This window comes from Ascidia mentula, chromosome 4, assembly GCF_947561715.1.
Source record: "Ascidia mentula chromosome 4, kaAscMent1.1, whole genome shotgun sequence".
Lineage (NCBI taxonomy): Eukaryota > Metazoa > Chordata > Ascidiacea > Phlebobranchia > Ascidiidae > Ascidia > Ascidia mentula.
The window spans coordinates 8,899,564-8,914,405 of record NC_138569.1 but is presented as its reverse complement, the minus strand read 5'-3'; the positions used below and the strand labels follow the sequence as shown (position 1 = coordinate 8,914,405).

Sequence of the window (14,842 nt, the reverse complement as noted above, 5' to 3'; positions counted from 1 at the left end):
CTGCTTTTCATTCACTCTATCGACCCAATTCAGCACAAACAAATTTGCGCTTTGTTGCTACATCAGCTACGTCACAATGCTTTCCAACCGGGATGCAGTAAACGCGCGGGAAAGTTTTCAAATTGGAAGTCACGTTACAAAAGGTTTACTTAGGAGCGAAAAGGTGTCAGATTCTTGTATGGGACAGCTGAAAGTCCGACCCGATAACGTCACAATGAAATCAGGAAACCTACGCCATTGTGACGACATACTGACTGACGACGACAATTGCTGGTAGGACTAACTTGGTGTTTATTGCGCCAAAAAGTAGGTGACGCTTTTTAACACAAAACAAATGCAAAAACTGATACTGGACAAGTGGTCCCATTTGCAAAATGTACGATTCAAATATTACAGATGTGAAAACGCTGCTGGTTGTCCAATTGCTTTCAGTGAGAATTTCATGCTAGCGGTAAATTACCAGGTTAACGTAAGAGGTTACAGATATATCATCAGCGCCCTAAGGCATCGTTGTTCATGGCCTTTTGTCACGTGCAGCACAGTCGCAGACACAATGCATACAAATTATTTTACTTTGGCTCACGGCGTGGAGACGAGAAAAACACAGTCACATTTCTGAGTGGTGTAGAGTAAACAATGGGACATTCGTTCTCTTTCTACTTCTGGGCCCGAATGAAACGGCGCCGAAGCGCCTCTCTGAGCTTTCGGCGCGTCCATAACTTGTCTGTGGCGAAACAAAACAAGCGTGTAATCCTCTTGCTCGACGTTAACCCGTGTAAAATCCAGTTTGGCTCTCGGTTTAATACTTCAAACTGCGCGTTGGGTTGGTTGTTGCAATCAGAATGTCGCAACAATAATTTAAAAACCATCCGGTCTGACTCAAACATAAAACATCCGAATAACGGAAGAAAGTCTCCATTTATTCATTCACGTGTGGGCTGTGTTATAAGATTGTGACTAATACTATTAGCATAAAACCCAAATGCGGTGAGTCACTTGTCGTCACGTCTCAATGAACACACCTTTAAAGGCGCATGTTCATTTCAGCGGAACCGCTCGGTTCGGCCTTGAAAACAAATGCTTTGCTTTAAACTTTTTCAGGGCTGTAGGTGTGTACAGCAAGCAGCAAACTTGCATGCAAGGTTAAAATGTTCACCATCACCTGATCACGAAACAGTATGTGGTTGTTCACGATCCTGAAATAATGTATTTTCGAACAAGAGCGGTTCTTTTTATTCGCAAGCCGAGAAAAAAATCGAAACTTTAATTTTGCCGACAACTATGGTGTGCGTATTCACATATCAAAATAAATTCACTCTTGGTGGTAAGTTTTCAAATGGCAATGCTCAATTTTCTTCAGGAAGCAAGAAAGAAGTGATTTTACTTTTTCGCCGAGGCGATGGAAAACGTGTGCGAAATGGAAGGCCCGAGGGCAGGCGTGGGCAGACACGCAGTGAAGCGAAACGTTTTTTTTTTCGCTTTACTGCACACGAGAAAAAGGGATAGGAAAGATGAAGATAAGGTTGATAGATGGCAAAGCACGAAAGATTGAGAGGTAGGAGAGGTGCTCGGACGAGGAGTTACTGAGGGCAGAACCGCGCCCACTCAGGTGCCTGCTCGGCATGAAAAATCTGAAGAATATTTTAGTTTATTGTGAAGTTTATTTGGTCTTATGCCAGGTTTGGTGAAGCAGTTGTGTTTGTCGTTTCTAATTTCTATAATCCCGAAAACAAGAATTTATGGTAAATATTACATTGTTACAATGCCAGTTTGTGCAATAAATTTGCCAATTTTCCTGTTTTTCATGCAAGTGTATTTGTGATGCCAGAATTTGACAAAATATCGCACATAATATGTATTAGATAAAATATATGGAAAAAAGCAGCAATTCAAAAAACATTCCAGTTTAAGTTTTAGATGAAGTGACCCACTTTGGCGTGTGGTTAGCGCGCGAGTGCCACAACAGCGATTAACTGAGATAAGAATGTTGACTTAGATGGAAAACTAACATTCCAGTCCAGAAGCGAATCAATATTTGATGTTGCAATTGTAGATGGCCAACTTTCCTCATAAAAACGTGATGACGTAAGATTCTTCTTGTAGGTTACACGACTTTTTGACCTAATAAACTTGGAAACTACAACAGCGAATTACGTAAGAGTTGTTGTTGATTGACGAACAAGCACAGATCCAGTCAAGATTTATTATATTGTGTGGTTTTCGCCTCCTCTATCGGGGTTGATTGTCAGATACTCCGAAGGGAGTTAGCTTAGCAGCTGGGTCTAACCTGCATTACAACCCGCATTTTTCAGTCAAAACCGTGGATGCGTGGGTGTCAAATATTTTAAAAACCGCCGCCGTATTTCCATGTTAAATTGATTTTTTCTGACGTCATACTACTTGTTATTTACGGCTTTTCCAAGCAATAGGACTCACTCATACACATAAGGTATTGAAAACCGCGGTAGATCTATTTGGGGTTGCTTAATTCATTAGTCTAAATGGTGCACCAGTAGGACGATTACGTGTAATTTGAGAGCGTGGGCTTTTTGTATTTTGCTTGTACCTTTACGAGGTTGTTTTTGTGGAACGTTCGACGCGCTTGTAAAGAGTCTGAAAACGACAATGTTTTAGTTACTCGTCGGCCGTAACTTAAACTCCATCACGTTCTTCTTGCTCCATCACGTTCGCTTCGTGGTAGCCTGTATTTCCGTGTAAATTTGGCATACCCTTAAATATATTCATGTACGTTACTAAAAACAATTATTTACCGAAAAAAACTTGTGAAAGTGGAACGGGTTGACACGCTGGCGGCAAAGTTGCAACTTCTTTTGTCGACTCGGCGAAACGGCGAATTGCTGCCCCAAATACCACACCGATAAAGTAGGCTAAGCACTTTCCTCTCCCACCTTCGGAATTCATTAATGAGATAAACAGGCCATCTGGTCGAAAGGTCGCATTTTTAAGACACCCCGAGTTTTGATTTGAAGATAGCTTGGTATGTGGAAGAACGATTATACATCAAAAGGAACCAAAATGGAATTCCAATGTGAATGTAGAACAGAAAACGTTACGACAAGTTTGGACACACATGGCAATATTTGCTATGCGGTTTTCGGAATTCCGTTATTTTATGAGCTTCGAACGTTTTCAGCTGCCGCAGTTTCAAGCGACTAGTGTTAACTTTTGCCTTCTGGAAATCAATAAATAAAACCGCTTCATGTCAGGGTTGTTTTTCAACGTTCGCGCCACTTATTACATGGACAGAACGCGTTATGCCGTCATATGATAGGAATGTCACGGCTGGCTTAACACACTCGTTATGGTTGTTTGAAGAGGTGATCCTAACAAAACTACTTTTAACTGTTTCCACAGAAAGTTTGTAACTGCTAGACTTGTATCAATTTGGAACTGTCACAATGCTGAGAAGAGCTATTGCCGTGATGCTCGTTTCCTTAATTGGTAAGTTCTTTGTGGTTGTTGAATAATAATTGTGTTTTTACTGATTATTGTTGACGAAAATGTGATTTACAAATTCTCAAAGTATTATTTCGCTGTTTGTACAGACAAGCATGTTAATTTTGAACATTTAGTCTACTGTTTACGTAGTAGTTTTGAAGCTTTTTGTAAAAAAACGTTTGCCAACCAAACACATGTCAGTAAATAACAATAGTTTTCAAACTCAAATACAGTGAACCATTCGCTACATCAGTTTTTCATATAAAAAATTTGAGTGCAACAATACAGACTATGAATATTGTGTAATTCATTGATACAAACGTCTGAGGGGCAAAAAAGGTTGAGTTTGAGCTTCCGAATGATGAATCTTTAAAAGTGTACATAAGCAATATCGTGTGGTTTGTTTCTGCTATACGTCAACGAAGTATTTTCGCAATCGCAAATCCAAATACCATGATGTTAACCATCCGAACTGCCTGTAGTGAATTCACGCATGAAAAGCTTCTCTTATCAGCCCGAAGGAGGAATGCAGCGGCTTGGCGTGTTTAACACATGGTTTTACGCCAAGCCTACTTACGACTGGCTGACAAAACTACCTACACACTCAAATGGCCTATTCCAAATGGTTTTTAATAGTTCCTATATTTTTTTCTTTCTTTCAGTTTTAATGCGAAAAACTGTAAAGGAAAATGCATTTTGCTACTTTTAGAGTTTGGCTGAAATTTTGTTTCCACTGGGAGCTGGCGTTTAATTCAGTGATTTAATTGACCAACAAGGAAGAATGTGCCGCATATTCAGCGCTCTAGGCGATTTAAATTTGGCCCTGGGCTATTACAGTTGCCATGCATTCAACCGTTAAAATCAATAAGGTTTTAGCGCACATTTAATGTTACTCCTAATGTGGCCTTTTATGCAAATCGGGCGTCTAATAACCAATACGTAACGATTGTGCCGAGACATGGTTCTGCTTTTGGCCATTCCTTTCTCACACAGTTCGAGGGAGTTCCTCTTTTGGGTTTACCAAATTCGTCGCTTCCCGCTGTGAACGTTTATAGGACGTTTTATTTGTAGCTTTAGCTTCCAATGCCTTTTGTGTGGAGATTTAGAACTTGGCTTCGCACTGCTGCATTCCATCTTATTGTTGCCGGAGCTAGAGGAAATAGGTTGTGACGTCACAAGTGTTGTTTGTTCTTTATTCGACAACAGTTTGGTGTCAATTTCACAAAAGCAAACTCACAAACACTCCCGATTGTTCTGTAAGCGATAATTAGACCAACGGCGAGGTGCGAAATCATGCAGGCAACTGCTATCTTTATTTGTGACGTCACAATGTCTGTGTTTATCTAGGAGTCCTCGGACATATGACGTCAGGTGACGCGGTTTATTTGACCATCTCTGATTACAATTTAAGAAATTGTTTTATCGCACAAGCTAGTCCAATATTACGTCACCGCCAAACGTTATCTAATAGCTGGCGTTCATGTGACTTCGTTTCCCGTCTGTAGCTACTGTGTGTAGGCGGTTTGATTGTTCCCGAATAGACGATGTTTTACTTGTTAAAAAGGGTTTCCTGTTTCACGAGCAAGATGTCGTTTTTCTTCAAATAGAGTAATAGAGTATAAAGAAAAACCCTATAAGGTCATGTTTTAGTTGCTATAAACATGCTTTGAAGTGTCGGTTTGCGTGGTGTGTTGATGGCCTCTGTCCACAACCTACAGATGTTCCGAATTTCATATCAGAACGAACTTGGTCTGGTTAATTGCAACATTTCGACAGTGCAATGTTGTAAGTTTTTCATTCGAATCCGGGTATGGGAAAACTTGTGGCTTAATGTTTGCGGAAGCTTATATATTACCAATGTGCCGGGTTTTGCTGTATGCGGGTATGATGTGCTGCTTGGCTGGCTTGGAAAGGGCTGCCTCAGGTGTTATGCGATTGAGTTTGTTGATATTAGGCGTTGTGGCGTGACTGCGCCACGTTGATTTATTTTATTCATCAACCCCGCCAATGAAGTTGTTGCACTCGATCCCTCCGTTATGAAATCCACCCAAAAAATCTCTGGCCTTTTGTATTTCAAAGAGTTCCTCAAAACCTTATGTTGACCCGGTATCAGAAGAAGTAACCGGTAAAATGCTTGTAACTGTGACATACCGTTAACCCTGTTCAAGCAAAAACATATCGTTTAAACAATTTGAGAATCGTACAGCACCAGCAACTATATCGTCCACCAATTGTGCCTATTATGTATGCAATCGTAAATATGCCTATTCCACCCTTAACAATGATCTTTTTTACAAAGAAAGTGTCACGCTCAGTTCGTAACAGATTATCACGGTTTAATCGCATCAACAATTACCCGGGGCAAATTTCCATGAACACAATTTTGTAGCCCATTTTTAACGCTTCCAGCGCCATATGGTGTCGCTGATCCATTACCAGTGTAGACATATCGTCTCCAATCTACAAGACAAAAGACTTCCTTCACAATCGATTGTCTTGTTAAAGGGCACACGAGCGTTTGTGACGTCACACACAACTGTTTCTGTAGCGCCAGATCACTCAGATGTCCGATTAAACATCTGCTTCACAATTGGCTTGGGAATTTCACGCATGGTGCACAAACTGCTAATCCATCAGTAAGCTGTAGTCCCGCTCAAAGACACATTTGGCGATTTTACCATGTCACAAATCACATTGTTATTATATAGACATTCAAAATTGAAACTTGAAATCATTACGTCTCTTGCAACCACAAAATCAAACACCTAGTAGGATAGTTCGTGATAGAAGACGTTTCGACTCTCTTTGCGTTTAGGATATCAGCATTCCCGTAAGTATACGTGCCACGCAATTACCTTGCCGGTGTATAGGACAAACTAAATGAAAGAAAAGTAAAACCAATATTTGTGCAGTAACGTGGAGTCAAATCTACAGTTAAAACGTTGTCTAAACCAAAACAGCGAAAGTTAGTATCACGGATAAATGCTGTAAATATGGTGAAAATATGACCTCAAAACTTGCACATGACAACGTCATATGCCCCACGCTGTATCGTCACAGGTATGTTAAATTATTTATGTGTACTGAGTACGTGAATTCGTTGTCCAAAACTGACGTAATACCAACCCATTTGTACCTACATGGGTGGAGAGAAATACCTTTAGCTAAATTACAAAAACATTAATTCTACTGTGGCGTATTTCGTTTTTGAAAACATGCGGTCGCGGAGACATTTCAACACGGCATAAAAAAGGCCCCAAATGCTTTACTGCAATGTAAATAATTGATAAACTACTAGTCGATATTTCCCCTTTTTCCTGGAAATATAAACCGTTTGTGTAAATCTATATATCAGTAAATCGATTTGGGCCCCAAAAGGATTTGAGATGCCGTTGCTTCGACCAATTTTCGTCTCACTCTCATAACCAAAGATATTTGTTGGACAAAACTACACAATTTGTTTGTCAATGGGTTTTCGAAAGGTCAACTCGTCTAAAAATATTTATCAATATTAGCTCAGTTTTCTGTGCATCGGTGATTGTATTATTGTTTCACATTATATCTCCTGTTTCTTCTTGTTTTTAGGTTGCCAAGCCCAAGTTAACGTGATTGTTAATGATGTATCCGTTCGTGATGGCGAAACTGCCACCATACCTTGCACATACGAAACGGAGGGTAAGTTGCCACAACTTGGGGCAGAAATTTATACCATATAAACTCCCAAAAGTGTACGTAAAAAAACATATGGGAAGAGATATGCGATCATTCTAGAATGCCTGCTACTGTTATAATCTCGTATAAAACAATAGTGCCAGCAGATTGATCACATTAATTATCGAATTGAGGTTTACAAATAACACGGTACAGAAACTTGCATCATTATCAACTCAACTGACACATATCCAAGTTCACGTCCACGTTTTATCTTTGCAGCAGCGTCAGTAGTTCCAACTATCCGGTGGTACAGAGAAGAAAATGGCAACCGACTGAGGCTTTACATTTTTAAACTGGGAGATGAAAGTGCAACAAACAAAGACTCCGGCGAACCACGTGCTTTGGATATTGGATCTGAGGGCCAATTAATAGTGGGTTAACCTGTTTTTGTATTGCGACGGTTGTGCATGGTTGTAACATTTAACGATGTTGTGTCGTAGATTCCCAACGCAACACTCGAAGATAACGTAGGTTTCAGCACATTGTGGTGTGAAGTTGATTTCAACGCGGCAGGAAGAAGCGAAGCGAAGTTGAAGTTTGTTGTTGCAAGTACGTCCTATTTGATCAAAATTTGCTTATGTTGCGTCCAACTAGGGCTAGCGTTTTACCTTGGATTTAAATAACAATGTTCTTTATTTAAAAATAATTAGGTTGGATTATGTCATACCAAACCATCGTCCGGCTGTTTTAGCGTTTGCTAATACTGAGTAAATCATTCTTTGCTTTGCCACAGAGTCGGCAATTGCAGACCCAACACCAACACTGGACATGACCGAATTTACAGCAAACGGCGAGTACCAACTCCTTGGATCTTGTCAGTCAGATTTCGCCTATCCTGAGCCCATCGTTGAGTTTTACCGAGGTATGTGCGTGGCGACCGCGTTGTTTAATTTGGTAGAAATCAGTAGTTTAGATTATTTTCTCAACTAACCTTTCGCTGTTTCGGTGTTAACAATACTAGTTTCAGGCAAATGCAAGTAAGTCTTTCCGCTTGCAGCCGCCTCGAATGTTCTAAATCTATCTAAACTTTAGTCGAATCATGTAATCATGTCTACACCTACATTTTACAACAGTAAATGTCCCGCTTATGTTGTGCATGTTGTCCCCATTGCACAATACTTTTTCGCATTAAATCATTCCTATCGTACTGTGACTCTCGCTCTTTCGTTAAACTGTATTCTTGTTTTCCTGGAGTACCCCTCCATTTCTGCATAGTTACTGCATAGTGCCGTGGTTCCCAACCCATTATGAAACTTGGGAAACACTGGCGTAGGATATAAGCTTCAGTCGTAACCTTTGTTGTCTTTTTGCACCTTTAACCTGGTGATTGCTTGCTCAAACTAATCCTATGTTTTTGCCTTCTTTTCTTGCTTGCTGGACCTGTTGCCTGTTTCTAACATAAATAGGAGACGAGCCCATCGTTTCAACGAAAAGGAACGGTAAGTCCACTGTTTTTCTGTGAAGCAAACACACATTTACTCTTTCACCTAAATTCGTCATGCCTCACTGCACACAAAACTGTGATTGGTCAAGTTGTGCGCTTTTGATTTGTAGGATTTTCTCTTCTTTTTTTTCATTGTAGTTTGGTAGCATTACGTAGAATATAGTAGCGGTGTGTAGCGAAAACCGTTTGCTGTGTCGTGTTCTAATTGCATTGTTTACCACAGCCAACCGTGCACCAGGCATGGAGTTCAAAAATAAAATGCACTACTCTATATTGCTAGTTGACACAATTCTGCAATACTAACATTTTTATTGACAACCGTAAAAGTTACCAGCTGTTTTATTTGGTCACCTGAACAACAATTTATTTGTGTAAAGCTCAAATTCCATGTAATACCAACCTGTCATCTATAAAGTATTTGGTGTGTTTAGGAAGCACCAAGGTACCAGCTCCAGAAAAGAACAATGTTTTAGACCTCGGCGTATTTACCGAAGGAAAAACCACAACGTCCAGCACTGACAAACTAACTGTAAGATCAACAAGAAAAGTTGTAAACAATAAAAGTTCTGACTTGACTGTCAGAAAAACCTAGCATATTATTTATGCATTAGTTATAAGACTAATAAACGATATCCTGCATGAGAAGTGTTGCTAATTATATTACTGTCAAAAATACTTTAAACCAATGATTTATGTAAAAAGTAGGCTATGTGGTGCGAGATAATTAAAATAGACTTAACTCTACATCTATAAATTTATTTGTAACGTTGATGATTGTTTTTTAATAGACAATGTGCAATTACAAACTTTATAGGTCCGAGTCACTGATGTTTTGGAAGTAAATCTATCTGGGAATGACGACAACGCCCAGTACTACTGCCTGGTAAGAAATTTTCCCTCGTCCTTGGTGCTCGCTTTTTTAGTTTACACATACCTCCAAATAAGCAAGCGAAACTGCGAGGATAAATCAAAGTAACTTGTGGTACAAAGTAAGCGCAATTAAATGCAAATGCCTTTTGGTTTATTTTGTCAAGGAAGAAAGCAAACGTTCTTCTTGACAACAGGTAGCAAGTAAACCTAAAAACCTGTTGTTCCTCTGGTACCAACTTAAATGACTAACCTGTGTTAACAGGTGAGAAGCGGACTCAACAACGAAAAAGTTCAAAATGTCAGCTTTCCGTTATTCAGAGTTCTATGTAAGTTTAAGTCGATATTACGTTCTCAACTCCTACAAGCAAAATGAGGAGTTTGTGCCTCCTCATTCACTGGTCGCAAGGAGATCTGTCAGAATACTACTTTGTAAAGTTTTTGTATGTGTTTTTTTCACACATCATCATAAATGTTAAGCACACGTTTAGTATAAAGAAAGGCTTTTTTTCCCCACGTAAGACACATGTTTTCAAGTCAATAATGGAAATACTAAGACGAACTGTTTCGAAATTGCATTCAAGGCGTCATCTTCAACATTTTTAACAGTTTACATAACTTTACATTTTAATCTTACAGACCCAACTGACAAAGTTGCTATTACCGCAAACAAGGACGTACTGCTTGTGGGAGACACTCTCATTCTCACCTGCAGCGCCAATGGCAATCCAGCAGCCCAAATTACCGAGTACGAAATGCGTGTATGCCTTGGTTGTTCTCACTGATGTGTTTCGGGCCGTTGTAAATTCTAGCTTTTGCGTTCGTTTAGTTTTGGTGGCCAGTCTTCACCGGAATACACAAGAACTGTGACTGCGGCTGACAATGGAATGGAAGTAACATGTGATGCTGGCAATGGAAATTCAGTCACCTCAACCTACACCATCAATGTTGCCTGTAAGTATATGAGCGAAACTGATTTTCGACGATGGAATTTGCAATTATTTTCGGCCATAAATTGTGTATGTTTTTTCTTTGTATATGTTGATATTTTAACATAAACTGCTCAGTGGTATGACGTCAGTAATATGTTTTGCACCCAAAACAAAGCATTCTCTTTCCGTTTCATTTTAAGGGAATTAATAGAAACTTTTTTTGTTTGTAGTCATGGATGCACCTATCGTCACAGGAGACCTCACCGTGAATCGACGTTCTTCACTAAGTCTCAACTGCGAAGCAAGATCAAACCGAGCTGTTACGTACATGTGGCTTAAGGATGGTGCCGATACCGGCATGATGGGTGGTATGTGTGGCAAAGTGCCGTGATAACTACAATATGTATGTGAATACACTCCACAATTTTATACTTCGACTTCGTAAAAGATCCCAAAAAAGTGAAAATTCTCTAATCGAAACGAGCGAACTTTAGGATGCATAGTAAACTGAGTGAAGTGTATGTAATTTGTATTCGTTGTTACTGGTGCATTCGTTCATTCGGTCCTTTTACCGATACAACATTTTAACGTCTCAGAAACCTATGATGTCGTCAACGCCGATTTTGACACCAGTGGGACGTACTCTTGCAAAACATCCTCTGCAGTTGGAATAGAGAAAGAAACCAGCGTAGAAGTCACCGTGAACGGTAGATGGTTAAAAACTTAAATCCAAAAATTGTCCTAAATCAAAATACAAAAGAACATTTCGTTGCAAAAGCAATGTTTATCATAAAAATATTAATAATAATAGGTTTTTTCACAAGTATTTCTGACATTCGAAATAGTGACTAAAAATCTTAATATAACAATCACTCTTATGCACAGGAATTGGACCTGTAACTACAAATGTGAAAAAATCAGGAGATAAGGCTATTCTCAGCTGCACGGCAAAATCAAACCCCGCACCTCAGTTCGATTGGGTTAGAGTTGGATCTGACAGCCCAGGTAATGTTTCCTCAAATGAGTGTTCCTAACCTTGGTGTATAAAACTAAATCAGTCCTTTTGTATTTTAATTTTAGTCAGTGGCACTAACGAAACCAAGGACACCGCGATGCAACTCTATACTAGCAATTTGGTGGTCGGTCCCCTCGACAGTTCCTTCAAAGAAGCCCAGTTTGAATGTAAAGTTACCAATGCTGCTGTACCAAGCGAAACTGTCTCCAAGACCCTGGACTTCACCCAAGTTGGTAAGTGGAATCTTTTCTGTTAAAGTAAAAAAAATCTTCCCTCAACGATTGAATTTACAAGAACCATCATGTTTTCGTAAACTTCGTAAGATTTCATGAATAAATAAATAAATTTACTGCCGCACCGGCAAGAATTATTTCACCGGAACGCCGTTTCGGGCCGTTCAGCTTAGTCTACTTTCACCACTACTTTTCTGAAGAAGAAAATTGCATTTGCTTTTTTTGTCCAATGCACTCTATTATGCAACACTACACTTTATTATGCAACTGTCATTCTTTTCCTCCTAATTGCACATATAATTCTATATGAACGGTTATTATTACACATGGTAGTTTTGTTTAACGTTGTCTGTTGCCACATTACGTGCACAGTATTAAAAAACTTCACTTTCTTTCGCAACCAAGAAAACCCAGGGGGAACGACCGATCAAGGTGAAGGTTGTCGCATGTTAATTGTGTTGCTGTGTTTCCTTTTTTGAACATTTGTTAATATGTTGTAGCTGTCACTAGTAGTGCGTTCCCGTTAGTCGCAACCGATCAGACGATGGCAGGTATAAAGTCAACGCACGCTTGTTCCATCGATTGAAACCCATCATTTCATACAGTCGCTTACATTCAAAATTAAAACCCCACGCAGCTTCAACGTCCTTGAAATATATTTTTTGCTTTAAATTCCCGCACCACGTAACGCATGATGCATGTAAACACGGTTCGTTGTCCATAAATTGCTGTCAACTGTAATTTGAGACGATTGGCGAATCTTGTACAATTAAATGTCAATTCTATAATTGTTAGAACAGAGACGACGTTAATCACTTTTTCAACCAAAAATTTTAATTATTTTTTTGGTTCTTTTAAATCGTACATGATTATATTCAGAAACTGATGATGCCCTTTTCAGGGCGAAATATATTTTTCTGAAAAAAATAAAAAAACATCTTTAAAAGAGCTGTCTGACAGATTGACTTAAAAGTTTTGCTCAGCTACTAATAATATTCTTGTTTATTTGTTCCACAGAAATCATTGAAACTTCTTCTCCACCGATTGCTGGAATTATTATCGGAATTCTGGTTGCCCTACTGGTCGTTGCCATAATTCTCGCAGTTCTTTACAACAAGGGAATTATCTGTAAGTTTTTTTGATTGGATGCAAAAAACACTCGGTTATTATGTTTTGCCAAACTAATCTTGAGCTTTATCGACAGGCAAGAGTGATGAAAAGGGAGACGAAAACGCGGAAGATATCGCGGTTGATATCAACAAGGACGAAGCACCAGGCGATGTTGAATCAGGTACAATACAGTCACAAATATATACTCAAATCGACATAACCAACGGAATGTTTTAACTTTCTGGTTACCCGCCACTACTAATGAATGAATTGTTTAGGTCGCAAACCCGAAGGTGGCGAAGAGGAAAAGCTGATGAACGGTAACGACCAGGTAAATTGAACTGTGGCACAAACCGGGCTTGTACTAAAATAATACAAACAAAATGTTTTCAGTGAACTGATGTAAAGATGAAATCACCTTCTCCATTGTTGAACACAAACCTTAATCCCGCCACGTGTTCGTCATTACCGCCTAAACCTATGCATTCATGGAAATCATAGGTTGTTTTTACTTCTCTCGAGGAATAAACACCCTGACCCGCTCGTTTGGCGGGAAATATTTTCGTGATAATTTGCTTTTGGCGATTGTGTTGGTATTAACGTTTAAAAAATTGCCAGTGAATTCAGTTGCCATCCTGATGTACATATTTTTTTGCTGCACCTCTTTTTATTTTGTTACTTGTGCGCCGAAAAACCATACCACACAATCTTTACCTACAGCGCGAGCAAAAAGTTTCAACAAGATGTTTGCAAGTTGTTTTGGGGATTTTAAACGGAACCTGCGTATCAAGTCTGTTTTAATATTTTCTATTGTGAACCATCATGTACACATGTAACAGCGTATATATAAATATATGTGTGACGTCACCGCACGTCGTTGACGCCACCATATTCCATTCTTTCTGGCACGGTTTTGGTGACCCCGACGAATGTCGTTTTGTAGATACTTTTTACCGACGTCCCTTGCTTTCTTGCACTGAATTTAAAGACGTCTCTGGAACAACGAAAAACATTAATCAAATAGAATGTCGCTCGTTGTTGCTACACTATTGTTACATAACGAAATCTCTCCTAATAATTACTCATGTATCAATACGCTCCTAGGTCATATTCGTAACTGTGCCGTATATTACTAACGATCGCATTTTGGTACGTTTTAACATACGCAAATTTACACCAAATAAAACACTTGAACCAACGTTAAGTAGTTGTTTGTGGCGAATGTACACTACAGAGTTGAATTAAACACCAAAATTTATAACCAAATCTACCGGCAGGTTGCGTCAATAACCATGTTTGAGGACATCTTCAACCATTTACACGAAGTTTTCCGATACCTTTTGTTTGATAAAATATTCCGATGAAAATCAAGTTTCGAAGGTTAACAGCATTAATACACATACTGAGTGATTTGCTTTTTTTGCACTAAACAATTTCTGTGGCTTGTGACCCATGAAGATCTACTAGTACTATTTAAAGGACCTAAATGGGTATTAAATTGGAAAAACCCTGTTTTCAAGACCCCTCTGCTATAATGCATCTGGCGACTGTTCCGCTTGTTTCCCACTGACCGTTGATGGGTCTTGTGACTTACACAGGGACCTAATATTCCTAAAAGTAAAAATTTTGCTCCTGGGTGAGACTGTACATAGCAAGGACTTGTTGAGCATCCTGGAAGATCTTATGGCCAACAGGGGGGTACAAACAGTGCTGGGAGGTTGCTTAGGCACTTTTCAGCAACTAACTTTGATGACATTGCATAGAGAAGAGATAGGACTTACACAAAAACGCGAATGAGTGTCAGTTAAGGCCGCATATCAGTATTAAATCCCCAAAATCTAGTTTTGAAGGCTATCACCATTAATACCCATACTGAGTGATTTGCTTTCTTGCCAACAACATTTCCTGTGGTCAGTGACCCATGAAGATCTACTGGTACTATTCATAGAGAAAAAAAATTGATTGCAGCTGCATCCGCCAAAACACAGCAAGGATCTGAGGAGCCTCCAGGAGGATCTTTTGTCCTATAGGATAGCAAAAACAGTCCCAGGGGGCAACCAAAGCAACT

The 14,842-nt window shown here is 39.4% G+C and overlaps 1 protein-coding gene across 3 annotated transcripts; it reads left to right on the top strand.

Moving 5' to 3' along the window:
* The first annotated feature begins 3,365 nt into the window (after positions 1-3,365).
* Positions 3,366-13,972, top strand: LOC145897439 (CD166 antigen-like). 3 transcript variants are annotated; one of them, XM_082985733.1, is made up of 19 exons: positions 3,366-3,462; positions 7,045-7,134; positions 7,393-7,544; positions 7,614-7,722; positions 7,907-8,035; positions 9,049-9,146; positions 9,432-9,500; positions 9,750-9,813; positions 10,124-10,232; positions 10,314-10,438; positions 10,647-10,784; positions 11,013-11,123; positions 11,302-11,421; positions 11,497-11,664; positions 12,070-12,096; positions 12,682-12,792; positions 12,869-12,955; positions 13,053-13,105; positions 13,168-13,972. In XM_082985733.1, exons 1-19 carry the CDS (start codon positions 3,420-3,422, stop codon positions 13,168-13,170), a joined length of 1,806 nt encoding a protein of 601 aa, XP_082841859.1. In that variant the 5' UTR covers positions 3,366-3,419; the 3' UTR covers positions 13,171-13,972. The 3 variants fall into 3 exon arrangements, with proteins under 3 accessions (XP_082841859.1, XP_082841860.1, XP_082841861.1); XM_082985734.1 differs by lacking the exon at positions 12,070-12,096; XM_082985735.1 differs by lacking the exons at positions 12,682-12,792; positions 12,869-12,955; positions 13,053-13,105; positions 13,168-13,972 and adding an exon at positions 12,165-12,265.
* Positions 13,973-14,842: the final 870 nt, after the last annotated feature.